Here is a 26,095-nt window from a genome sequence, read left to right as displayed (position 1 = left end):
TATTTTTGTGAAGTTTCCAAGAGTTGGCCTAATTAATTTACAAGCCTCAAGACAAGGTTAAAAAAACACATTCATTTATTAGGACTAACATTTTGGCACGGACTCCTGTGGAGCCAAAACTAAATCCCATTTAATGGCATCTGAATTTTACCCCTATGTCCCCTCCCCTCTGGTTGAGGTCATTAATCACATTCTCCAACAGGATGTTATTGCAGGGTTCTGGACATGCACATTACATCCCAGTACAGAAATATGAGACTTTTACTCTGGCCAAAAGTATGCATGGCATTTCCACCCCCCTCCTCAAGTTAATAGTAGTCATGGAAATGTTTTAGACATTGACATCCGGCTCCCCTCACTTCCTGAAAGCGACCTCTGTAAAACAAAGCAATTTGAGTACAGGGTATAACTTAGGGATGTGTCCCTCCCCCAGTCTTGTTTGGATTTTCTGCATGAAATTTTGTGATAAGGCGATCAGCCTGGATATTTCTACTTTTCACCCAAGATGCCTCTGATAAGGGATAGCCCTTCCACTTGATTAAGTATTGGAGTTGTCTCCTGTGCCACCTAGAATCAAGGATACGCTGAACTTCATAATGGGTTTGGCCCCCTATGACCATAGGGCTCGGGGGCTCCTGGGGTAGTGGTCTCAGAGTGGATCCAATCATGGGTTTTAAGAGACTGCTGTGAAATGCTGGGTGTATCTTCCCCAACAATTGAGGCACTTTCAATTGCACTGTGACTGGGTTGATGATCTTTACTATGGGGAGTGGTCCCATAAACTTCAGCCCCAGTTTCTTGCTAGGCAGTTTTAATCTCAAATATTTTGTGGAGAGGTAAACCTTCTCTCCCACCCGGAATGGCCATTGCGGAGCTCGGTGTTTGTCTGCCTGTTTCTTATAGGTTTGTGCCGCTTTAGCCAGTGCCTTTTTGACATTTTCCCAGGTCTCTTTCAGCATCAACATCCAGTCAGCCAAGCTGACTGAGGAGGGGGGATCCCTTGGATACTCAAGCATTGGGACGAAGTCCATACCGCTCACTATTTTGAATGGGGTGAGTCCTATGCTACTGTGAACAGCATTATTGTACGCCACCTCAGCAAAAGATAAAAGATCTACCCAATTGGACTGCTGATAGTTCACGTAGCATGTCAGGTACTGCTCCACCATGGCTTTCAGTCTCTCTGCTGCCCCATTGGTACTCGGATGAAAAGCTGAACTAAGACGCTGAGATGATCCAATGGACCGCAGGAATTCCCTCCAGAACTTAGCCATGAACTGGAACCCTCTGGCTGAGATAATTCTTCGAGGTACTCCATGCAGTCGGTAGATATGCTTCACGAACAGTTTAGCCAGCTTGTGAGCCGAGGGTAGTCCGCTACAGGGTATGAGGTGTGCCTGTTTGGAGAATAGGTCTATTATAGTCCAAATCACCGTGTTTCCCCCACTTTTTGGCAACATTACTATAAAGTCCATTGCGATCTCTTCCCACCGCCTTGTTGGCTCTGCTACTGTTTGCAGTAGTCCAAGGGGTTTTCCTGGTCATCTCTTCATTGTGGTGCAGATGGTACAACTTTTCACGTAACTATCTACATCTTCCTTCATGCTAGGCCACCAGAATTGACTCTGGGTTAAGTGTAAAGTCTTTAGGAACCCAAAGTGGCCTGCTGGTTTTCATCATGACTCCTCTGGAGAATTAGGGTACGTAGGGATTCTGGGATGTAGAGTTTTGTCCCCTTCCATGCAAGGTCATCTCTCTTTGTCAAGATGTGTTGGTTGTTTTGGAACCAGGGGTCTGCTAGCAGTTCAGTTTTGAGCCTCGTGGTTAGGTTGCTTGCAAGGTGGTCTTGCTGGCCACGGCGTTGCCGTCTGGTGGTCACTTGGGCAGCAGTTTGGGTAGAAGGAATGATGGTACCCACTACATGCTCCTGTTCGCATTTGTACTGAGGCATGCGGGAGAGGGCGTCAGCTTGAAAGTTCCTCTCCCCTGGAATGTGCTTTAAAACAAAATCAAAATGGTTGAAGTATTGAGCCCATCGGACTTGTTTGGGTGATAGCTTCCATGGGGTCCTAAGCGCCTCTAGATTTTTGTGGTCGGTCCAGACTTCGAACGGTTTCTGGCTCCCTTCCAACAGGTGTCTCCAGGTGCCCATCTCACTGCAAAAGCCTCCTGCAGTCCAAAAGGCATCACTTTGAATTGAAAGTTCCCTAGGGGGCAGTTGAATGCTGTTTTCCACTCATCTCCCTCTCTGATACGTACTCGGTAGTATGCTTCTCTGAGGTCTAGTTTGGTGAAGACTTTTCCCTTGGCCAGATGAGATACCATGTCCTTCATGAGGGGGAGAGGGTATGTATGCACACCTCATTTATCCCTCGAAAGTCCACACACAACCTCATAGTTCCATCTTTTTTTCTTTGAAGAGGACTGGCGCTGCGACCCATGGCTTGGCTGGCTCAATTAACCCCCTTGCTATGTATTTGCGCATCTCTTGCATTTCCTGGGGTGTCAAGGCTTACAATTTGGGCTTGGGTAGTTTTGCCCCGGGGATGATTTTGATGGCACAGTCTGTCTCCCGGTGGGGAGGCGGAACATTGCACTCGGCCTCGCTGAATACTTCTGTGAGGTCCTGATATTCCATCGGAATCAGTTTGGCCTCTGGGGTTTTGTCAGATGTGGTTGCCAGTTGTTCTTGTGGGCTCTTTTGGGGGGTTTCTAGCATGGGTGGTGTTTCTGCTTGCTGGTGTGGGAGGGGTTGGGGACCCCTTGATATCCTAAGTCTGCAGGTACCCCCTTGCCACCAGATGGTCGGTCCCCACTTGTCTAGCCAGGAAAGCCCCAGTATGACTGCGTCTGTCATTTTGGGGAATATTATGAATCGAATTACTTCCCAGTGATCTGCTAGCTCTAGCCTCACTGGTGGGTGGCATAGGCTCCTCCCATTAGGGACCCATTGACCTGCTTGAACCGGATTGGGTGGGCCAATCATTTTGGTCTGATCTCCAGTTTTAGGACTGTGGTTAGGTTAATCAAGCACCTTGTGCAGCCTGAGTCTATTAGGGCTTGAAAATCCCCCTAGTTTCCTGTTTTTGGGGCTGTGAGACATATTGGAAAAGGGAAAGGGTGAATTGGTTCTCTCACCATTGGGTCATTTTCTCCCTTGTCCTCGCTGTCATATGGTTCAGGCAGCTGGTTGTCGTTGCCTGGGGTTCCACCACTTTCGTCTGGGGGGGAAGGGGCGTCTGCAGCCTGGAGGGCTTTTCTGGACCTGTTGGTGGTCCGTTTGGGGCCTCATTCTGGTCATGCCCTGGACAGTGGGTATGGCATTGGTTTTGGGGCTGGGGTTTGCTGCCAAGGCACATAATATTAAACCATGGTTTGGCACTATATCTGAAACAGAGCATTTTTGTTTACCATTCCTCTGGGGGGAATACTGTTAAAAGCTGCAATGGACAGATGAGGCATGGAGCGGCTGAGGTAATTAGAACAGCTTTATTGCTAACAGACAAGAATCAACATCAACTATATACAGTTGAAACCTTGCCCTGCCTGACAGCTATTTATACTAGGACTGTCAGGCAGAGCAACCAATAAGATTGCAGGAAACAGCCCGCGCTCAGCCAGCCGCGCCCTAGCCAATCAGGCATGGTTCAGCTGTTGCCGGCTGTCAGTCGTAAGTCAAGGACTTGCATCTGCTTTAAGACCGGTCGCAAGTCGAGGACACAGCCAGTGTTATATGACTGGCTGGTTCCCTCTAATCCTAAATTAGTTTATGGATGTTGTTGTTCATGGTGATGTTAGAAATTATTCAATGATTTCCTTTTTCTTTTGGCTCACTGCTATGGCTGTTGCAATATAAAGCTATTGCAGATGTGTACTAGCCAGGAAGTACACAGAGAATTTGAAAAGATCCTGCTTGAGAATTAAGGTACAGGTAGTCCTTGACTTAACACATGTTCATTAACTGAACATTCAAAGTTACAAAGGCACTGAAAAAAATGATTTGTGACCGTGTTTTACCCTTACAATTGTTGCATAATCCCCATTAACACATGATCAAAATTCATCCATTTGGCAACTGACTCATATTTGTGATAGTTGTATAGTCCCGCAGTAGTATTTGTATAGTCTTTAGTTGTATAGTAGTTGTATAGTCTTTCGTTGTATAGTAATTGTACAGTCTTTAGTTGTATAGTAGTTGTATAGTCTTCTGCTAACCTAGCAGTTCAAAAGCATGTAAAAATGCAAGTAGAAAAACAGGGACTACCTTTGATGGGAAGGTAACAGTGTTCCATGTGCCTTCAGCATTTAGTCATGCCAGTCATATGACCATGGAAAGGTCTTCGGATAGTGCTGGCTCTTTGGCTTTGAAATGGAGATGAGAGTCGGGAACATATAGCACATATGTGTGAGGGGAATCATTACCTTTATAGTCCTGGAGTCATATGTATACCTTTTGTGAGCTTTGGACAAGCAAAGCCAATGGAGAAACCAGATTCATTTAACAAACCATGGTACTAACTTAACAACTGCACTGATTCACTTAACAAATATGGCAAGAAAGGTTGTATAATGGGGCAAAATTCAGTTAACAACTGTCTCACTTGTAAACAAAAAAAATGAGCTAAATTGTGGTCATAAATTGAGATATTCTCATAACCTGAGAATATTCTGCCTTGAATTATAATTCCCAGAATATCAAGGAGAACAAAACCAAAGGAAGTAGTACATATATGGAGATCAGAGGCGGGTTGCTGCCGGTTCGGCCCAGTTCAACCAAACCAGTAATGGTGGTGGTGGGAGGCTCAACCCATCTGCCCAGATGCTTCTGCACATGCACAGAAGCATTGTGCATGTGCACAAGCATGAGCAAACCGGTAGCAAACCGGTTAGCTACCCACCACTGATGGAGATTCGTTGAACGGTGCCATTTAGATTTCTCTTTCGTCTTTCATAACTCTTACCTTTAATTCTTTTGCTCACAAGTTCTTCCTCTGTTGTTTATCCCCAAAGCAAATAACACAATAGAAATATATGTAATCCCCTCTTTTCCTATTCATCTTCAGATTTCCATATTAGAGGTGCCTCCAAATGAAAAAAATTATCATAAAATAATTATTTTCACTCATGTTATTTGATAAACATCTAGGATTTTATGTAGGGTTTTTTCTCTTCCACCCTCTGTTTAAAGCCTGATAAAACCCCGCATATTAAAAAGAGTCTGTGCTGATTGATGTCTACACAAACCTAACTCATTCCTAAGGGTTTTGCTTCAGTTCTTGGGCTGTAACTAGTGAAACGCCATGCATTTTCTCTTCAGAAGTTTTGGGCTGCCTTTCCCCGGCATCTCCAAATGAGTCTAGAAAAGATTTCTGAAACCTTAAGACAATTGTTGCCCATTATTGCAGAATAAGCCATACTAAACCAGCAGGATTGGTAGCAAGATTTGATATAAGCAAATGATCATAAAGCAAAATCCAGAATTTGTATTTGTATCCAGAATCTGTAATAGTCTGGCAAGAGATTTAGCCTGTTGCATAAGTCAAATGTTTTAATTAGTTGCCTTTTCTTGAGAGTGTAATTGCTGTTGGTGATTATGCCCCTTTTTATCTTATTGTACATCGTTTTAGATCTTTTTCACTGTTGGATTGTTAGCAACAGTTGTTTTAATACAATAGACTTACAGAGTTGGGAGTTGTTATTGAAGCCTCTGCCTAATATAGGATCTGAACTGAGAAAGCACTTTCTTGAACTGTGGGTGGTACACACACACACACACACACACACAGAGAGAGAGAGAGAGAGAGAGAGAGAGAGAGAGAGAGAGAGAGAGAGAGAGAGAGAGAGAGAGAGAGACTCAGGAAAGTTAGAAAGGAGGGCACAAATAAATATATGCACTCACACAACTGACTGCACCAAATTCAAAGAAATTAGCTTTGAAAGTAGATCTCTTATATAAAAACTGTCCTATTCTGAACAACAACAAAATTCCTACTATCTTCTATCACAAGCACAGGGTTTGTGGTGGAATGTAGGAAGGGTTTGCAATTGTTCCACAAGATGGTGCTATTTACAGAGCTAAGAAAAGGATGACTTTGAAAGTGACCCTTGCTAAACATCCTAAATATTACTCAAATTGTATTTTTAACACACTTTTCCACTCAGTTTGGGAAGAGAAAAAAATGTATCTGCTTATATATTCTTCAGAGCAATTCTATAGAAATCAACCAAATGAGTGCAATGCACCTTATTCCTAAATGAATAGGTGATTCTGCATAAAGAATTGTAGCTGCATAAAACAAAATTGAAACAATAATGAACAAGACTGAAATATTTTAAAAAATGTTTTCCTTATGGAAGATCCTACTAACTCTAAATTCTATCAGTTCTAGGACATTTCTGAGATCATCTTTGTGTTCAAAAACATTTTAGAGTCAGAAGGCAACTGTCTGGTCTCAGTTACTGGTGATCATTTCATTATTTTATGGAGTCCTTGCTCTTTGAGCTTAATTCTTGCTTCAGCGAAGCTCAGAGAGCACCAAGGACTCCATGTCACAACACAGAGCTACATATATTCACTTTTATTAGAATCTCTATTTTATCTTTAGGTTTTTTTCCTGGAAAATGTGATTATTCCTTGCAAGACATATGGCTATACTGTATATACTATATATGGAAAAACATGAAGTAGCACAGTCCAGAATATATTCAGAATAGAAATAACAATACCATCTGCAGATGATCAGTTAACTGACAGCTTTTCCATGATAAGTGAGATGTTAATGAGTTCTTCTGATTTAATGGCTGTTTTTTAAAAAACAAATTATCATACGAGAAAATAAAAAAAGATGAGAATAGTACTATGTACTTACCCTAGTCCCTACTATGTTGCATTTGGCTCTGAATGCTGGATCGTGACAGAGCAAAACCATGATATGTATATCTCTGTTTAGTTCAGTATATTTCTCACGTGCAAAATTAAAAAAAAGGTTAGTTCTTTTTATATATGTTCCCCAGGAATTAGAATTTGGAGACAACCTGCATCTTATAGTAAGGGGGGGATTTATAATTGTCACAACTAATTGACATTGAAAGCTTAATCTTCTTTTCTTCTGATATCTGAGTAGGTATTGCTGTACTTTTTTCTTACCTGAACTTCTGTTTCAGGCTCATTTGATGATGGCCTTAGATTGAAGACAATGAAACATAGGAAATTATTTCAGGAGCTATTGGCTTATACAGGTTTCCCTTCTAAAAGGGAATCCTCTTCCTCTCCCCCTTCCATCTTCTGAGGCTGCTTTCTTCAAACATTTGTCAAAGCGAAACCTGAGGTATGTTGGAAGTGACCAGGTTTATATTTTTGTATCTGCTAACTTCCTGGATCTCCAACATAACCTGAAACTGGAACGCAAAAATTGATTTGCCATGGAGGATAAAATATACACCCTCACATTACCTTCTGATAATATTCAACTCATACTTTTTTTTCAAAATATAAATCAGCATTGCATACATCTCAATGCTGAATGGAAAAAATAAATTACTTGAAGTGTATTTGGTTTGGTTCTACAAGTAGTTCTCAACTTATGACTGGTTGCTTAGCTACTATTCAAAGTTATGCCTTATGTGGAAATAGGGAGTTACGACCCAGGTCCAATTGTCACCCTTCCCCCACCTTCACATGACCACAGTTTGGGCCCTCAGCAAGATGGCCACATTGATGGCCATTTGCAACATCCTGCAGTCACATCAATGCATTTTATGACAGTTTTGCAGGAACCAGGACATTATTTCCGGTTTTCAGTGAAACCACACCATAGCAAACAGTGGGTTTGTTAAACTCTGTGCTTAACAAGCCACAGAGGTCATTTAACAATGGTGGTCTATGTTTTATGACTGCAGGGTTTGTTTAATGGCCACCACAAAAAAAAGTAAAGTCATAATATATGACAAGCTACATTATGGTTGTATGTCAAGGACTATCTATACTCCCCATACCCTTTGTAGGATCCTTTGGGATTTTAGTGTTTAATTAAAGCAAGTGAACTATTTTGGCAAAGGAGCTATTTATAAACTGACTAGATGATAACCCAGAGTTGTGTGAATATTCATTTATAGAGGGAAAATGTCCAGACCAAACATAATTTCTAATGTTGGATTTTCCCCCTTACCAGAGGGAGCCCCCTTGTGAAGTACTGTGAAGCTGTTACCATGGCAACTCCACTGCCTTGTACAGTAGAAGCCATTTTACAGCAGTACAGTAGAAGCCATTTTAAGGCACAACAGGCTGTATCTTAACAGAACACAAATCCCGAGGGGTGTTTGGGGTGTCTTACCCCCACAGTATTTTTTTTTTCCAGAGAGTAAGTCATCTGTGTACCAAATTTGGTTGAAATTGCTCGAGGCATTCCAGAGTTATGCTGAAACACACACACAAACACGCACACACACACATTTTTATATGTAGAAGATTACTCAACTTTGCATATTGTACAAGTAGGATTTTAGCTGTTACAAATGGTAGAGGAAGAGTGGAGCATAGGCTTACCTCATACACTTCTCCCTCAGGAGAGGAAGTTGAATGCAATCTGGCAACACCGATCGTAAGCATGCAGGTATTATTTTGCTTTTAATTAATAGTATTTTCTCCAGCAAAGGTGCCATTTCAGGAAACCTATAGTGTTTTTCAGAATACTTGAATTCCAGTAACACCATGGCTGATGTAGGTGCAGAAATTATTTCAAGTTTTGATAGATATCATATTTACTCTATTAAATATAATATGCTTCCACCTATGTATATTCCCCTCCTTCCACATTTTTATGCAGAAAAGTATTTAAAGCTATTTGCAGTTTATGAATTCACTTCATAAGCAAATGAGTGGAATTTTGAGGCTGCATGATTCCCCTACTAAAAGGTAACTGAGGACTTTCCTCCTTTGGGTATAATGGATCAGTAACAAAAGCTATTAGAGTGATAACACATCCATTTATAGATAAACCAAAATTTATATTTTCTTAAAAAAAAATTAGGAAAGTTAACTGAAAGCTGTTGAGCTTGCCTTAGAATTTAAAAGGCCTTGTTTCTCCAAGTATGACCCATATGATAAAAGCTTGTCAAAACTAATTGTATTTTGTCACATTGCCAATAGTGTTATGCATACAAAGAGGACTTAAACCACAAATGGCAAAGGAACAGTTGTGAACTATACTGACCTACAGGTGTGGGACATAGATGAACTAAATTAAATACAGCTGGATTTAGCCAAATAAAGAGTTTTATCACACTTCACAAATGACTTCATGAGGTCTTTTCTCAAATTCAGGGTTGGTTTGTACAATCATTCAGCACCGTTTGTTCACACAGGGCCTTCTCTAAACGTTTCACCTTGCAACCGTCTTCTACCCTGACCAAAAATTATGGGAATTACAGCCAAAACATCTGGATAGATCCAAAGTCAGGACATCCTTCCTTCACTTGGATCCATCCAGATGTTTTGACTCTAATTGGTTGAGCAATTGGGCACAACATCTCTCCATTTCTCTTCAAAACAGCCAACTCTTTCAAACTGATGGCTGCTTTGAAGATTGCAGTAGGGTGTTATATGTGCACGCCCATTCACTCCAAAGCACATTTTCAATTTTATTTCACAACATCTCACAATTGCATTAATCAGTCATCTGAAACCCAATGAAAAGGATCTGATCAGTCTAATAAATGCCATAATACCAAGAGTTTTAGATTTTCCATTGTAAAAACTTAGATGAGAGTTTAAGTTTACCAGTCTACATCTTGAAAAGTGAATTCAGGTTGAACTTTCAATTGAATGTGAATTACATATGGATGTTCCCATCCTTTTTTTCTGAAAAGGTCTTTCAACAACATTTGATTGTGCCATCTACAGAGTGCAAATGCTGAATGTTACAGAAACATTAATGATATCCCATCCCAAACAGACACACAATTTCTCCCAGAGTTACCTTGCTGATATAAAACAGCAGTGAAAGTTCTGAAACCTGAAAGCACAAGAGAGAGAGTCCACCTTTTTATCTACTGAGAGGTCCCAAAGGACCAGAAAAGGTGGAGTCTTCCATCCAAGTCCTAATAAACATCCATTAAGGTTTACCAGTGCCATTTTCTTTTCATCCCTGGGCCTCAACCCTGGTTGAAAAGAATCTCAATTATCTAGTCCATTTTTACTAGGCCATACCGTAACTGAAGCCCCAATGACTTCTCAAGAATCTTTTCTATAAAGGAAAAGTTGGGGAGTATACAGAAGTTATCTAATATGAAAGATTTACATAAAGCGCCTTAAGAAAGGGCCACAGCGTAGTCTCCCTTAGGACCTTCTCATTTAATTAGGCATTGATTGTTTTCCTGATCTAATTACTTATTCCTTTCCTGTCCTGTGAAAGACCCAGGAGAGGCATAGGACTGCTCTTCAAATTGCAGAAAACATACTAGAAAGCATCTTATTCATTTTTTCTAAGGCCACAGGCAAAATAACCCCAGGTTGCATTTCAAGTCATTGCCCCAGTCAACACTTTAGATTCCACCCATGGAGAATCAGGACTCAAGAATCTGAGTAACTTTTTCAGCATGTAAATGCCTCATATATGTCTTGTGGCTGTTCTTTCTATCCATTCCTCCCTAAAAGGGAGCGTGCTACCTTAAAAGAACTGCTAAGTGCCAATCTGCCAGTCCAATAAAGGCAGAGAAATACTGACATGACTCTTATTGTCATAGTGGGCATAAACACTGACTGTTATTCTTGCTTAGTCAGATTTACTCTTTCTCTACTAATGCCCGAAACATCTCTTCCGTTTAATATCCTAGAGCTTTTTGATTCACCAAGAAGACTCTAGATTGACAGAGAGAGAGGCAGGAGCAACTGTATAAAATGTTCTGATTTGCTTCCAATTTCCAGAGCCATCCATGAGTTTGACAGAACTCTCTGGACGATTGCTGGAACAATCTTCAAGCATCATTTGGGATCCAGGCCAGATCCATAAAACATATAGGGTGGACTACCTTAATTAGCTTCCCATCCTCCCATTGTCTTAGATGTCAACAACTCCAATTCGCAAAATAACATGGTCTGAAAATGGAAAAGAATTATGAGTCATTTCAATCATCCTATTCAGATTACTCATCAGCTTCTTTAAGGCAGCAACAAGATATTGAACATGGGCATTTATTAATTTGTTTTTCGTCTTTATGAACTACCCATCTTTCTCAGAGAGGGACTTTGGGTGGTGTGTAACAAAACATAATAATATATGCAAATTAATCACTATGGAAAATGTCCTAGAATCCAACACTGGATTATGGTGATTGAAATTTCCCAGCCCAATAATCAACATTTCCAACCCCAGGTGGAAATAACAAGGAGTTTGGACAGAAATCCAGATAGGCAGCAGGGCAGGTGGGATACCGGTAGGAGCCTCAGGTTTTCCCTGTAGCCCAATTTCATACACCACTATCTCAAGAGAAGACTCCTGGGAATTTATGAGGGCAGTTTTCAACACAATTGCCCTTCCCTTTCCTGATCTTGATGTTGTGGCTGCTCGGGGGGGGGGGGTATTCATTTACTTTCCCGCAAATGTGAGTGTGCATGCACGCTTGCATCGCTTGCAGGTGTCCTATCCATGCATGTGCTTGGCCTTCTGCGCATGCGCTTTGGCTTGAAAACATGCCTAAATAGGACGGCATAGAGCCAGGGTGGGTGGTTGGGGGCAGGCCCACCCACGATTTCCACTATCGGAAATACCACCTCTGGGTTGCTCCAAAACTCAAAACTCAGAAAAGTAAATCTCCAAGAAGGAAACAGCTCTGTCCTTACCCGACCACTATTAAATTGTGGATTAAAGCAATCTTATTAGACCTTGTGAGTGACCATATTGGGTGGAGGCTTTTTAAAAACAATAAAAGGGGGAAGAGAAACAAAGCCATTTCTCTTTTCCTCCTATGATGCGAAAATTCCAGGAGGATTTCACAGGGGAGCATATTTCTATTTGTTCTCTTCAACTCACTCCACCAACTTTCATGTATTAAAGGAGAGCCAATAATTTGACACAGCATTACATAAAAGAGATGGTTGAAGAGGAGGGAAATCTTCTGGTTTGGTAGCTCTTCTGAGACCACTTATTCTGAAGGTTGGGATAAAAATAGCATAGCGAAACAAGGAAACGAGAGCAACGATGCTCCAAACAGAATTAAAATAAGATTTAGTTGAGAAATTTCTGCTGCATATGTTTTCTTCATCTTCAGCAAAGGTCTCTCTTGATTAAATGTATGCCTATTAATACCGTGTTTCTCCAAAAATAAGACAAGGTCTTATTTTCTGTTATCCCCCTAAATAAGCACTTGGCCTTATTTTCGGGGAGGTCTTATTATTTTTGAGGTGCAGGAGGCGGAGCATGGTCACCTCATGGCTGCTGCTGTGTTGCAATATTTTCAGGAAGGGCTTATTTTGGGGGGAGGGCTTATTTTAGTGCATGCACTCAAAAGCCCAATTGGGCTTATTATCCGGGGAGGTTTTATTTTCAGGGAAACAGGATAGTAGTTTTTAAATCCTGCCATTTACAAAAATAAAATCCTTCCTAACATGCAATATAGGATGCTAAAGTATATCTTTAATAATCCATTTTATGGTGAAATCATTGCTTGGCACTAACCTCAGCAGAATTATATTCTGGCACCATTTTCCCCCCTGCCCTGTGTCCATGACATTGCCTTCATCTTGTCCCCAGCTCACACAGGACCTTAAATTATCACTAGTTGTATCAGTGTTAAAATAATCTCTTTCCCATTATTTTGACACTATTCAAGGGCAGCCTCAAGATGTATGGAATCTGCTAGGCTCTGTTACCAATTACTTTGGAAGGGGCTGCCAGTGGCTGTTAGCAGAAGCAATAGAGGCAGGATAGGGATCAGCAAACCAGACAGCAAATTTCATTCCTGTCATCCAGGTTGCTCCATAGCTAGTTGATAAATTAAACTGGAATCTAGTCCAGTCTTAATCCAATAATGTACTGACATACTATATTGTCTTTCTCTGTGTGTCTTTGCAGAAGAGTTCATACCCCCCCCTCCGCCACCAAGTAAACAGTTACAGATTTGGAGTGTTCCTTTAAATAAGGTTTTTGCTTATGTTTCTGCTTTTGGAAAGCAGAACCTTTGGAATCTGGATGGTTGTGACTCAGTAATTGGGGTTGCATAACTTGTGAGCCTAAAATATGATGTGAAACTAACCAATATGGCAGTGGTGAAATTCAATTTTTTTTACTACTGGTTCTCTAGGCGTGGCCTGGTGGGCGTGGTGTGGCTTGGTGGGCATCGCAGGGGAAGGATATTGCAAAATCTCCATTCCCACCCCACTCTTGGGCCAGCCAGAGATGGCATTTTCCAGTTCTCTGAACTACTCAAAATTTCCGCTACCGGTTCTCCAGAACCTGTTAGAACCTGCTGAATTTCACCCCTGCAATATGGTTCGCCATTTTTTGTGAACCCAATCAACATATTATGAATCACCCAGAGCTGATATTGTTCAATGACATGTATACATTAAATTATATCTATCTATCTATCTATCTATCTATCTATCTATCTATCTATCTATCTATCTATCTATCTATCATCTATCTATCTAGCATTGCTGAGCCTGAGCAAGAAAATTATTTTTTGTCCTCTGATTTCTCCCATTAGCCTACTCATTTTTGTTTGTTTCATCAGCCCAGTTTAGGATGGGAAACATTCAGTTGATTAAAATCCTTGGCTATGTACTAAAGGGCTACATTTCAAAAATCTGGATAACTATTAGGTGGCAGCAAACAAATCTAGAAATGTTCTATTTATGTTAGAAATATAAGAAACTAGTTCAACAGATAAAATATTTTAGTACTGTTTCAAAGTACTAAAATGCAGTCCTGTAGACATTCACTAGAAACAGAAAAAAGAGCCCAAAAGAACTCTTAAGGAGTAGAGTTTATGAAAAAGATATAGATTCCTACTGCATGGCTGAAATGTATGTTAAATTAATAAAAATGCAATCTATACGTCATCGGGCCATGTTTTCAGAAATATTTCCTTAGCTAAGAAGAAAAGCAGAATTACCATAGGTGGAGGGGGGGGGACCCAGTGGGAGTGGGAATGAATTTTGATTTCCTACTGGCTTCCCCATTGAGTTTTCCTGTGGGAAGTTGGCAGAAAGCATCAGAAATATTCTTTCCTCCCTCTTTCCCTCTTCCTTTTCTTTCCCTCCCCTTCCTAGAAGGTAGGTAAATGGTTGCTGCAGGGTAGGGAGCAAGAGAATGCATGACTGGCTGGGAACTGTCCCAGAACATTGAAAAGGAAGATTATGCGACCACAGCAGCAGTCCAGCCGCTCAGCTGCAGCCAATAGCAATGAAGCAGAACCCAAACCTTTTTCCAAATTTCATTCTCTTGGAAGTCATGGGTCTTGAATTTTGGACACATTCTGTAAGTTAACCGCATTTGAGGTTATCTTTGTTCAAAAATTGTTGCCATACGACACACTGTTTTGCCCAGTTGAAGGTTATGATGGGAGTTTTAGTAGAAGGCTTTATTTGGTGCGAATCATTGCTAAACATTATTTCTTCTGTAAAATGTGTCTTAGGAAATCAAACGGATTACTGATGATAGGGAAATTGAATGGTACTGTGTTTCCTTAAATCCAGCATCCTGTTGTATATCAGTGTGTTTTGAGAACACCAATTTCTTATTTGAGAAAAAAGCCATTACTTTGGTCTAAGCATACTTTAAATAATGTGATTAGGAGATGCTGCAACTTCTTTATGGAGAAAATTGGTGCATCATTAATACTGAATACTTTTTCTATTTTCTATTATAGAAGATTAATGTTTCAAATGGGACGTGGTGGCTCAGTGGCTAAGATCCTGAGCTTGTCGATCAGAAAAGTCGGCAGTGCACTGGTTCGAATCCCTAGTGCCATGTGAGCTCCCGTTACTTGTCCCAGCTTCTGCCAAGCTAGCAGTTTGAAAGCATGTAAAAATGCAAGTAGAAAAATAGGGACCACCTTTGGAGGGAAGGTAACAGCGTTCCATGCGCCTTTGGCATTTAGTCATGCCAGCCACATGACCACAAAGACGTCTTCAGACAGTGCTGACTCTTCTGCTTTGAAATGGAGATGAGCACGCCCCCTAGATTTGGGAACAACTAGCACATATGTGCGAGGGGAACCCTCACCTTTACCTTTTACCTAATGTTTCAAAACACTCTATTCTTGGCTATTACAAGAGCATGTTAGCATTTAAAAATGTAAAGATTGGGATTCATGTCACTGGATTGTGGGGTGGAAAAAAAATTGAAACAGAAATTTAAAGTGTACATTTAAAGGAGACCCAAAAGGAAAATCTTGTTAGCAGTGCTAGGAAACTCAAGGGGGTTGTATAATATAGGGGTTCTAATGGTCCTTTTTGTTTCCTTGACAACAATCAAATAATTATTATTTCCCCATTTAATTTTGCAATTTATTATTGTCAATGTAAATTAATTTATTCTCCATCTACGTTGTGTCATATACAGATATGCAAGGAAATCTGCTAGCAAATTTCACAAAGTAAAATAATTCTGTAGAGGAGCAAAAGGATTTTCTGCCCATTTTTTTAAAAAAATTGCCAGATCATGAATTATGAATATTATGAACAACTGCTGTTCTAGTATATTAATTTGTTTATGTTCAGGCTAGCTCTCATTGTATTTTCAATAGTTTTTTAATGTGTCTTTTCTACATAACATTTCTCAATAATATTCTTTATGTTAATTAAATCTTCCTTCCTAGAAAATGAGTTCTATATGTAGAATTATATATAGAGACATATAAGCTTTTTAAAATATTGCTTCTTTCCAGTTATATAGCATCAGCTATAGTTTAGAAATAAAACAGCTTCATGGAATTAACACAAGTTCTGCAAAAAGCAGTTAGAGGGGAAAAATGAACTCGTTGCAAATAAGGCATTTTTAAAGTGTTAATCTGAAAAGAAGTGTTAAGGCTTTATTTACTTTATTTACATTTAAATTAAAATGGAAACTTATTTATGTGTTATGTTTCTGAAAGGTGTGTGGCACATCTGCAGTGGCCTATTGTTTATTCATGCTGTAAATCCTTTGAAATGTGTTAAAATGCTTCCCACTCATTATAAAAATCCTGCCACCCATGGATTAGGACTTTGATGTCACCAATCCTGCTTCAAAGGGTTCTTTCAATGCTATTAATCACAGTTTAGCCTCTGAAGATATGTAGCCAGAGAAAACATTTGGACATCTTGTGCTCCTCTCACTACTTAAAACTTTGAAATGTATCTGGAATGTTTTGCACATGCTTAGGCCACATCACTTCCTTCCTACTCTCAAAGCTTTTATTTTTAAAATCTCTCCCCCCTCTCCCTCTCCCTCTCTCCCTCTCCCTCTCTCCCTCTCTTAAAAAAAATCTGCAAAAACAATTTTTAGGGAATAGCCTTAAAATGTTCACAGCAAACACTTTTCCAGCCAGTCAACAAGGCATTCAGTTGATTTACCAATTTTTAAACTTACTGTATCATACAACTAATGTTAATTCGTTTCACTCCCTGTTTTTCTTTTGAGACTAAAGATATTTAAAAGTAACTTAATTGGCTGGATCATATCCCTTATCTTTCTTCATTTAATCAAGCAGACTTTAAGTCATAGCGGTGATGATTCAAGTAATTCAAGATCTTATTACATCTTAGGGCACAATTTTACTATTGAGTTATTTTATAACTTTAAGATTAGACTAAAGAGGGTGTCCTTTAAGAAAATTGTACGACATAATATTTCCTATGGCACTTTATAGAAGCAAAAGTTGGACTTTAAAGAAACAATACTGGCACCTTTGAACTTTGCTGTTGGTGGAGACTTCTAAGAACACTATGGATGCCCAAATAAACAAACCAATGAATAATAGAATAAATCAAACCAGCATTCTCACTCAATGTACAAATGCCCAGGACACAATATGCGTGCAAAGACCTAGTCCTCTGGAAAAAAATGTTAGAAAAGGTAGATAGAAAGAGAAGAGGATGACCAGCAACAAAGTGGACAGACTGACTTACAGTAGTGAAGAGGGCACCAATAGAGGACCTGAAGGACAGATTAAGGACAAACTTAATCTGTAGATTGTAGAGAAAAAACGATTGATATGGTGAAAATGATGGTATATAATCCATCCATCCAATCAATCAATAACTCAACATCTCGTGAAGACAACTTCAAATTTGCAGCTATCATAGCACGTGGTAGCAAAGCTATTATCTGCAACGCCTTTCAGAAAAATATAAAGTGATCCTTAAAAAAAACTTGCACGAGCTGCCACGCTTTAGTAGTTCAAACTAAGTCAAAAGCTGAATATAAGAAAGAAGTAATTGAGAAATGAGCTGAATATTGGAAAAACAAAGCTATGCATAGGCAATACTTGAAAAGTATTGAGGTTTAGAGGTTTAGAGGTTTATTTGCATTTGTAGGCCGCCCTTTTCCCTGAGGGGACTCAGGGCGGCGCACAGAAAACCAGGGAAGGGGGGATACAATGTTGAGACAACAGCACATAATAAAATAATGAGCAACATGCATACAACATTCGGGCGGGGTAGCAATCCTTATCCCCAGGCCTGACGGGCGAGCCAGTTCTTCAAGGCTGTGCGGAAGGCCTGGACGGTGGGGAGGGTACGAATCTCTACGGGGAGCTCGTTCCAAAGGGTCGGGGCCACTGCTGAAAAGGCCCTCCTCCTTGTAGTTGCCAGCCGACACTGGCTGGCCGATGGAATGCGGAGGAGGCCTAATCTATGAGATCGTATAGGTCGTAGGGAGGTAATTGGCAGAAGGCGGTCTCTCAGGTATCCAGATCCACTGCCATGTAGGGCTTTATGGGTGATCAGTAGCACCTTGAAGCGCATCCGGAGATCGACAGGTAGCCAGCGCAGCTCGCGGAGGATAGGTGTAATGCGGGTGAACCGGGGTGCACCCGCAATCACTCGCGCGGCTGCGTTCTGTACTAGCTGAAGTCGCCGGATGCTCCTCAAGGGCAGCCCCATGTAGAGCACGTTGCAGTATTCCAGCCTAGAGGTCACAAGGGCCCGAGTGACTGTTGTGAGGGCCTCCCGATTCAGGTAGGGTCGCAACTGGCGCACCAGGCGTACCTGGGCGAATGCCCCCCTGGTCACAGCCGCTATATGGTGGTCGAATGACAGCTGTGGATCCAGGAGGACTCCCAAGTTGCGAACCCTCTCTGAGGGGTGTAAAATTTGACCCCCCAGCCTGAGTGTTGGATTATTGGCCAAATTTTTGGGAGGAAAACACAACAGCCACTCGGTCTTTTCTGGGTTGAGCACGAGCTTGTTAATCCTCATCCAGTCCATGACGGCTTCAAGCCCCCGGCCCATCACGTCAACCGCTTCATTGATTTGGCACGGGGCGGACAGATACAATTGAGTATCGTCCGCATATTGATGGTATCTGATCCCGTGCCTGCGGATGATCTCTCCCAGCGGTTTCATGTAGATGTTGAATAGTAGGGGGGATAAGACCGAACCCTGCGGCACCCCATATTTTAGGGGCCTTGGGGACGATCTCTGCCCTCCCACTAACACCGACTGCGACCTGTCCGAGAGGTAGGAGGAGAACCACCGTAACACGGTGCCTCCCACTCCCACCTCCCGCAGTCGTCGCAGAAGGATACCATGGTCGATGGTATCGAAAGCCGCTGAGAGGTCGAGGAGGACCAGGATGGAGGAATGTCCTTCATCTCTGGCTCTCCAAAGATCATCCATCAATGCGACCAAAGCGGTTTCTGTGCTGTAACCGGGTCTGAAGCCGGACTGGAAGGGGTCTAGATAATTTGCTTCCTCCAAGGACCGTTGGAGCTGGAAGGCCACCACCTTCTCAACAACCTTCCCCAGAAAGGGGAGGTTGGAGACCGGGCGATAGTTGTTAAGAACAGCTGGATCCAAGGATGGTTTCTTCAGGAGGGGTCTCACCACCGCCGCTTTCAGTGCGGCGGGGAAGTTCCCCTCCTGAAGGGAGGCGGTTACAACCGCCTGGATCCAGCCTCGTGTCACCTCACTGCAGTTAGAGACCAACCATGAGGGACACGGATCCAGGACACAGGTGGAGGAACTTACAGCTCTCATGGCCTTGTCCACATCCCCGGGGGTAACTTCCTGAAACTCAACCCAGAGCTGTTCTACTTGGTCCCCCTGTGCCTCGGCTGGAACTGCAGGTGTGGAGTCCAAGTCCGCCCGAAACCGAGCAATTTTGTCCGCTAAGAATTGGGCATATTCTTCAGCTCTGCCCTGCAGGGGTTCCCCCGTCTCCCTTTTATTCAACAGGGAGCGGGTTATCCTAAACAGGGCAGCTGGACGAGACTCAGCGGATGCAACCAGGGAGGCTATGTGTGATCTTTTAGCTGTCCTAAGTGCCCTAGTATATTCCCTGGTGCAGGTGGTTACCATTGCTCGGTTCGATGCGGACTTATCGGACCTCCAACGGTGCTCTAGGCATCTCCTCCGGCGCTTCATCTCCCGGAGTTCCTCGGTGAACCAAGGGGGTCTCCGGGATCCGCCGCCTCGGAGGAGCCGCAGTGGCGCAATCCGGTCGAGGGCCTCTGATGCTGCCAAGTGCCACGCAGCAGCCAGAGTCTCCGCCGGACTGTGGGCGAAAGTGTCAGGAATAACCCCAAGCTCTGTCTGGAACCTTGCTGGCTCCATAAGGCGCCTGGGGCGGAACCACCTGGTCGGTTCCTCCTCCCTACAGTGGGGGTTTGGCCTCCGGAAGTCGAGCCTCAGTAGGCAATGGTCTGACCACGACAGGGGTATGATGTCACTCCCCCTCAGACCAAGATCACACATCCACTGCTCCGAGAGAAATACAAGGTCAAGCATGTGTCCCGCTGAATGGGTTGGGCCTCGAATTACTTGGGTCAAGCCCATGGCTGTCATGGAAGCCATGAACTCCTGCGCCCCATCAGAGTTTTCACCGAGCGACGGCAAATTAAAGTCCCCCAGGACCATCAACCTAGGGAACTCAATTGCCAGCTCGGCTACCGACTCGAGGAGCGAGGGGAGGGCTGCTGCAACGCTGTTGGGAGGCAGGTACGTTAGCAGCAGACCCACTTGACCCTTGAGGTCCAACTTTAACGGCAAAGACTCACACCCGACAATCTCCGGAGCAGGGACCCTACGAGGAACTAACGACTCCCGGATAACGGCGGCCACACCCCCACCCCTTCCCTGAGCTCTCGGCTGATGCAGCACCTGAAATCCTGCTGGGCACAGCTCTACAAGGGGGACTCCTCCCTCTGGGCCCAGCCAGGTCTCAGTAATACATGCCAGGTCTGCCCTCTCATCTTCAATTAAGTCCCGGACGAGAGGAGCTTTATGTACAACAGACCTGGCATTTAGCGACAACAGCCTGAGGCCAGGGTCCTGACTACTTGTGCCATCTGGTCTTGGAGTGGGACTCATAGGGCCGGAAGGAGGGATCTCTGTAATATAGCGAACCCTCCTTCCCCGGTAATGGCTTGCCCTAAAGTCCCCGCCGTATCTGCCTCTCCCTGTTACGACCGCAATACCCCGACCCTCTCCCGTGTCTCTGGTCCCCTCACCCACCCCCATAGCCCCCGCAACTCCCGGCAGGTCCTCCGAAGCACGCATACTCATGCACTCTCCCAAGCAGTCCCCACGTAAAGAGTTAAAAACACAAAATTACAACAATATAATCATAAAAGTGGGACATTCATTCATCTCGAGCATACCTCATGCATAACCCATACAAAGGAAGAAGAGAAAGATAAAAGAAAAGTAAGAAATTATAGGTTGCGCAGGTTAATTAATTTAAAGTGCGAATAGTCCTGGGAAGGACCAAAAGGGTCCAAGGTGGTTAAGGAATAGAGATAGAGAGGGTCTTCTATATGTTGTAAATACCCCCACTCGTCCAGTAGTGGTGCTATCTGTGGTAGCAGGTCCAAGGCGGCATCAGACCACATTGGCCTTGGCAGATGGAAATGTAGATAATGGGACAGGTGAAAATATAGCCCAAAAGGTCCAAAGGACACATTCCAAGAGGAGTCTAATTTTAGCCTGCAGAGGGCCCTGTGGTGACAGCAGCCCGATGGAGGGGCGAATGTCCCAGCAGGGGAGGCCAAGCCGAAGGGAAAAGAATGGGGTTGCAGCAGCGGCAAATAAGGACCGCCTCCCCATCGATTCATGCCCTGTATAATCCTTCTCTCCAGCCTATTGAAGGCAAAGCTGACCAAAAGCTAACTTGGAACTGGTTAAGATCAGGAGCACTGAAAAAAAGAAACAAAAGGTTTTATTTTGGCAGCTCAAGAACAAGCCTTAGCCACAAACTACATAAAGGCAAAAATTCAACATGTTACCAACAGCAAATGTTATCAACATGTACCAACAGCAAATGTCGCCTCTGTAATGAGAAAGACGAGACAGTCGACCACTTGATCAGAATCCAGACTGACAGGCACTTGGCCCACAACACACCTGACATAACAATCGTTGAAAAGAAAAAAGTATGGTTCATTGACATTGCAATACCTGGAGATGCACAAATTGAAGATAAACAGCAAGAAAAAATCACAAAGTACCGGGACTTGCAAATTGAAGTTGAGCGACTGTGGAAAAAGAAATTGTGTTGTCCTGATTGTAATTGGAGCTCTTGGAGCAATACTCAAAGGGCTACCTCGCTATTTGGAAATTTTAAATTTATCAGACTTGAACATTCTGATTCTACAAAAAACAACCCTACTTGGAACAGCTTATATCCTTCGACGTTACCTTAACAGTTCCTAGGTCCTTGGTTAGGACTCGAGCTTTTGAGCTACCAATCAGCCCTAAAGGCTGTGAATCTCACCAAAGATTAACCACGCAATTATTATTATTATTATTATTATTATTATTATTATTATTATTATTATTATTACACAATTGTATCACAGCGGCCAGTTGTTTCGCCGGATTTGGCATTGGTTACTAGTCGGGCCCCACCCAGGGGCCTAGGACGTCGTAACGTATTTTCGTAATATGCGTGCAGATCCAAGCAGTGCGGCTTTTTGCATTTGACTGATGGTGATTTTTTCAATTTTTAACTGTTTTAAATGTAATTCCAGTGCTTTTGGAATAGCACCCAGTGTGCCAATTACCACTGGAATTACCACTGCTGGTTTGTGCCATAGTCGTTGAATTTCGATTTTTAAATCCTGGTATTTCGCGATTTTTTCATGTTCCTTCTCGGCGACCCTGCTATCACCTGGTATTGCGATGTCTATGATTGTGACCTTATTTTTCTCAACCAGTGTGATGTCTGGTGTATTATGCGCCAGTATTTTGTCGGTTTGTATACGGAAATCCCACAAGATCTTGACCATCTGATTTTCGGTGACTTTTTCAGGCTGATGTTCCCACCAGTTTGTTGCTGTTTTAATATTATAATTTTTGCACAAATTCCAATGGATCATTTGTGCTACTGAATTGTGCCGAATTATTATTATTATTATTATTATTATTATTATTATTATTATTATTATTATTATTATTATTATTATTATTATTATTATTATTATTATTATACAATTGTATCACAGCGGCCAGTTGTTTTGCCGGATTTGGCATTGGTTACTAGTCGGGCCCCACCCAGGGGCCAAGGACGTCGTAACGTATTTTCGTAATATGCGTGCAGATCCAAGCAGTGCAGCTTTTTGCATTTGACTGATGGTGATTTTGTCAATTTTTAACTGTTTTAAATGTAATTCCAGTGCTTTTGGAATAGCACCCAGTGTGCCAATTACCACTGGAATTACCACTGCTGGTTTGTGCCATAGTCGTTGAATTTCGATTTTTTTTTATTTTCTTTTTTTTTTTTTATTATTATTATTATTATTTTTTTAAGAGAGCTTTTTTATTTTTCTTTAAAAAAAACACAAACATGTCATCATTTGTCAATCATTAAGACATTGAAGTACAATTTTTTTTTGTTGTGTATACCCCTCCCTCCCTCCACCCCCCCATCCCCCCTCCTCCTTCCCCCCCCCGACTTCCCAGAACCCGTACACGGTATGGATTTTTAACTAGCACAGTCTAAAATCTATTGAGAAAAAAGAAATAAAGAAATTAATGACATTCTAGATTGAACTTAGCTTCTTCTTACTGAACTGACTTTTAACAGTTTAAATCATTTCTGATCTTAAGCATAGGCTAACTGGAATTTCTTAGTCCCGTATTTATTTTGTATATAGTCAATCCATTTTTTCCAGTCTCGTTTATATCTCTCATTTGAATGATCTTTGAGATATGCCGATATTTTAGCCATTTCAGCTAAGTTTGTTACTTTCAATGTCCATTCTTGGATTGTAGGCAAGTCTTCCTTCTTCCAATATTGCGCCACCAACAGTCTTGCTGCAGTTATCAGGTGCAGAATCAAATTGGTCTCTACCACTGTAAAATCAGTACATATACCTAGTAAAAATAACTGAGGAATAAACTTTATCCTTCTTTTAAAAACATTTTGCATGACCCACCATATTTTTATCCAAAATGCCTTAACCTTTTGGCAGGTCCACCATATATGATAATATGTAGCATCGAGAGAACCACACCTCCAACATTTAGGCTGTACATTCGGATACATAGAAGCCAACTTTTTAGGATCTAAATGCCATCTGTAGAACATCTTGTAAAAATTTTCTCTCAGATTTTGAGCTTGTGTAAATTTCACATTTCTTACCCAAATTCTTTCCCATGTATCCAACATTATTGGTTCCTCAATATTTTGAGCCCATTTTATCATACAATCTTTAACTAATTCTGTTTCCGAATCCATCTGTATTAATACATTATATATCCTCTTTATATGCATTCTAGGTCCAGATGGTGCAGGGTGTCCGGCCTTCAATATATTATAATAAAAATCTCGGGCTTTCCATACAGAGTTGAGGCGGTACCTTTGCTTATCAAATGTAAATATGATGCCGAATGGTGCATCCCATCTATACTGTATCTGACGGTTTCTGAGTTCTTCGGCCAAAAAAGCGTAGTCTCTTCTGGCTCTTAACATTTGAGGTGGTATCTCTTTCAAAACAGCCAGGTCTTGACCGCCAATTTGAAGCTTAGTGTTATAAGACGCTTGCAGTACCATATTTCTGAACTCTCTTGTAGTAAAATATATAACGATGTCTCGAGGAAGCTGCTTCTGCTTTGCCAGCCAGGAGTTAACGCGGTAAGCTTTGTCAATTTGCCAGCCTTGGTTGGTCCCTGGTCTTCCCATCAGGCGGTCAAAAGCTTCCGATAGGATCTGTTTCAGGTTCTCCTGTTTCTCCTCACGCAGCCCCCTTACTCTTAATGCGAGCTCCATTTGTCGGTACTGTATCATAATAATTTCTTTTTCAGCATTTTCCACTTTTTGTTCCACCACCTCTGTTTTCAATGTCAAGTTAGCATTGGCATCATTAAGAACCTCTAGAGTATCTTCCACTCCAGAAATATGTTCTGTTAATACAGTTACAAGACTCAGCATGTCGTCTCTAATTTTATCAACCTTAGCCTCAAATTTCTCATACAACTCCTGTTTAAGTCCTTTTATTTCACTTTTAATTTCACTTTTAATTTCTTCTTTCATTTCTTTTATTTCCTCTTTTCTCTCCTCTCTATTATCTCTAAATTTATCTTCCATTTTAATTGTCTGTGCATTAAGAGCCTCGCTTAGATTACTCAGAAAAAATTCTTTCGTTAACACATCCCCAGCAGGGGGCGTAGGAAGCGGAGGCTGCAGCTTTGTGCCAGGCACTGAGGATGTGCCCCTGGAAGTAGAGGGTGACGACTTCAAGTTAATATTTGGTTTTGAGGCCATTTCAAAATTTGTCTGCCTGCAGTTAATAAAACTCTATAGCCTAAATATGCAGCTTTAAGTAAAGAGGCTTTTATTTTGAAGTTTAAGGCTTGGCAAAACTTTCAGTGAGTAAACATTGTAACAAGACCGTTCAACAGATTCATCACCATTTAACTTCCAAATAAGCAAAGTTAATGAAGGAGTAAAATTCTTCTATTGTGAAACCAAAACATTTGATAAGCTATCTCTTTTGTTTTGAATTCTTTTGAAGTCTTGTAAGAATTAGCAAAAAGTGTTCGTTATTACCGGAGAAACCAGCCTGCTCGGCGCCATTTTAAAAGCCTCTGAGTAAATAATTTTTCGGAGGAGAAAAAGAGAAGAAGCTAAAATGTTGATAAGCAATTATTGTCCTCGCAGTAAACGGATTCAGCTCATGATAAGATTAAATCAAACAAAACTTAGAGCAGAGTGGGAGAGACCTACTTTGTCCTGCACAAAATTTCGATTTTTAAGTCCTGGTATTTTGCGATTTTTTCATGTTCCTTCTCGGCGACCCTGCTATCGCCTGGTATTGCAATATCTATGATTGTAACCTTGTTTTTCTCAACCAGTGTGATGTCTGGTGTATTATGTGCCAGTATTTTGTCCGTTTGTATACGGAATTATTATTATTATACAATTGTATCACAGCGGCCAGTTGTTTCGCCGGATTTGGCATTGGTTACTAGTCGGGCCCCACCCAGGGGCCTAGGACGTCGTAACGTATTTTCGTAATATGCGTGCAGATCCAAGCAGTGCGGCTTTTTGCATTTGACTGATGGTGATTTTGTCAATTTTTAACTGTTTCAAATGTAATTCCAGTGCTTTTGGAATAGCACCCAGTGTGCCAATTACCACTGGAATTACCACTGCTGGTTTGTGCCATAGTCGTTGAATTTCGATTTTTAAGTCCTGGTATCTTGCGATTTTTTCATGTTCCTTCTCGGCGACCCTGCTATCACCTGGTATTGCGATGTCTATGATTGTGACCTTATTTTTCTCAACCAGTGTGATGTCTGGTGTATTATGCGCCAGTATTTTGTCGGTTTGTATACGGAAATCCCACAAGATCTTGACCATCTGATTTTCGGTGACTTTTTCAGGCTGATGTTCCCACCAGTTTGTTGCTGTTTTAATATTATAATTTTTGCACAAATTCCAATGGATCATTT

The 26,095-nt window shown here is 41.8% G+C and overlaps 1 protein-coding gene across 1 annotated transcript in view; it reads left to right on the top strand.

Moving 5' to 3' along the window:
• Nucleotides 1-26,095, top strand: part of MYO3B (myosin IIIB) — a 288,019-nt gene that overhangs the window by 132,769 nt on the left and 129,155 nt on the right. Inside the window, exons 23-24 of the mRNA XM_087709242.1 lie at nucleotides 5,454-5,508; nucleotides 13,705-13,721. Coding sequence (XP_087565368.1) covers nucleotides 5,454-5,508; nucleotides 13,705-13,721 — 72 coding nt within the window. The remainder of the gene's footprint in view (nucleotides 1-5,453; nucleotides 5,509-13,704; nucleotides 13,722-26,095) is intronic.

Source organism: Thamnophis sirtalis, unplaced genomic scaffold (genome assembly GCF_051295495.1).
Source record: "Thamnophis sirtalis isolate CommonGarterSnake01/CBP01778 unplaced genomic scaffold, rThaSir2_p1.2 scaffold_1, whole genome shotgun sequence".
In the NCBI taxonomy this organism is placed as follows: domain Eukaryota; kingdom Metazoa; phylum Chordata; class Lepidosauria; order Squamata; family Natricidae; genus Thamnophis; species Thamnophis sirtalis.
This window is presented reverse-complemented; position numbering and strand designations above follow the sequence as displayed.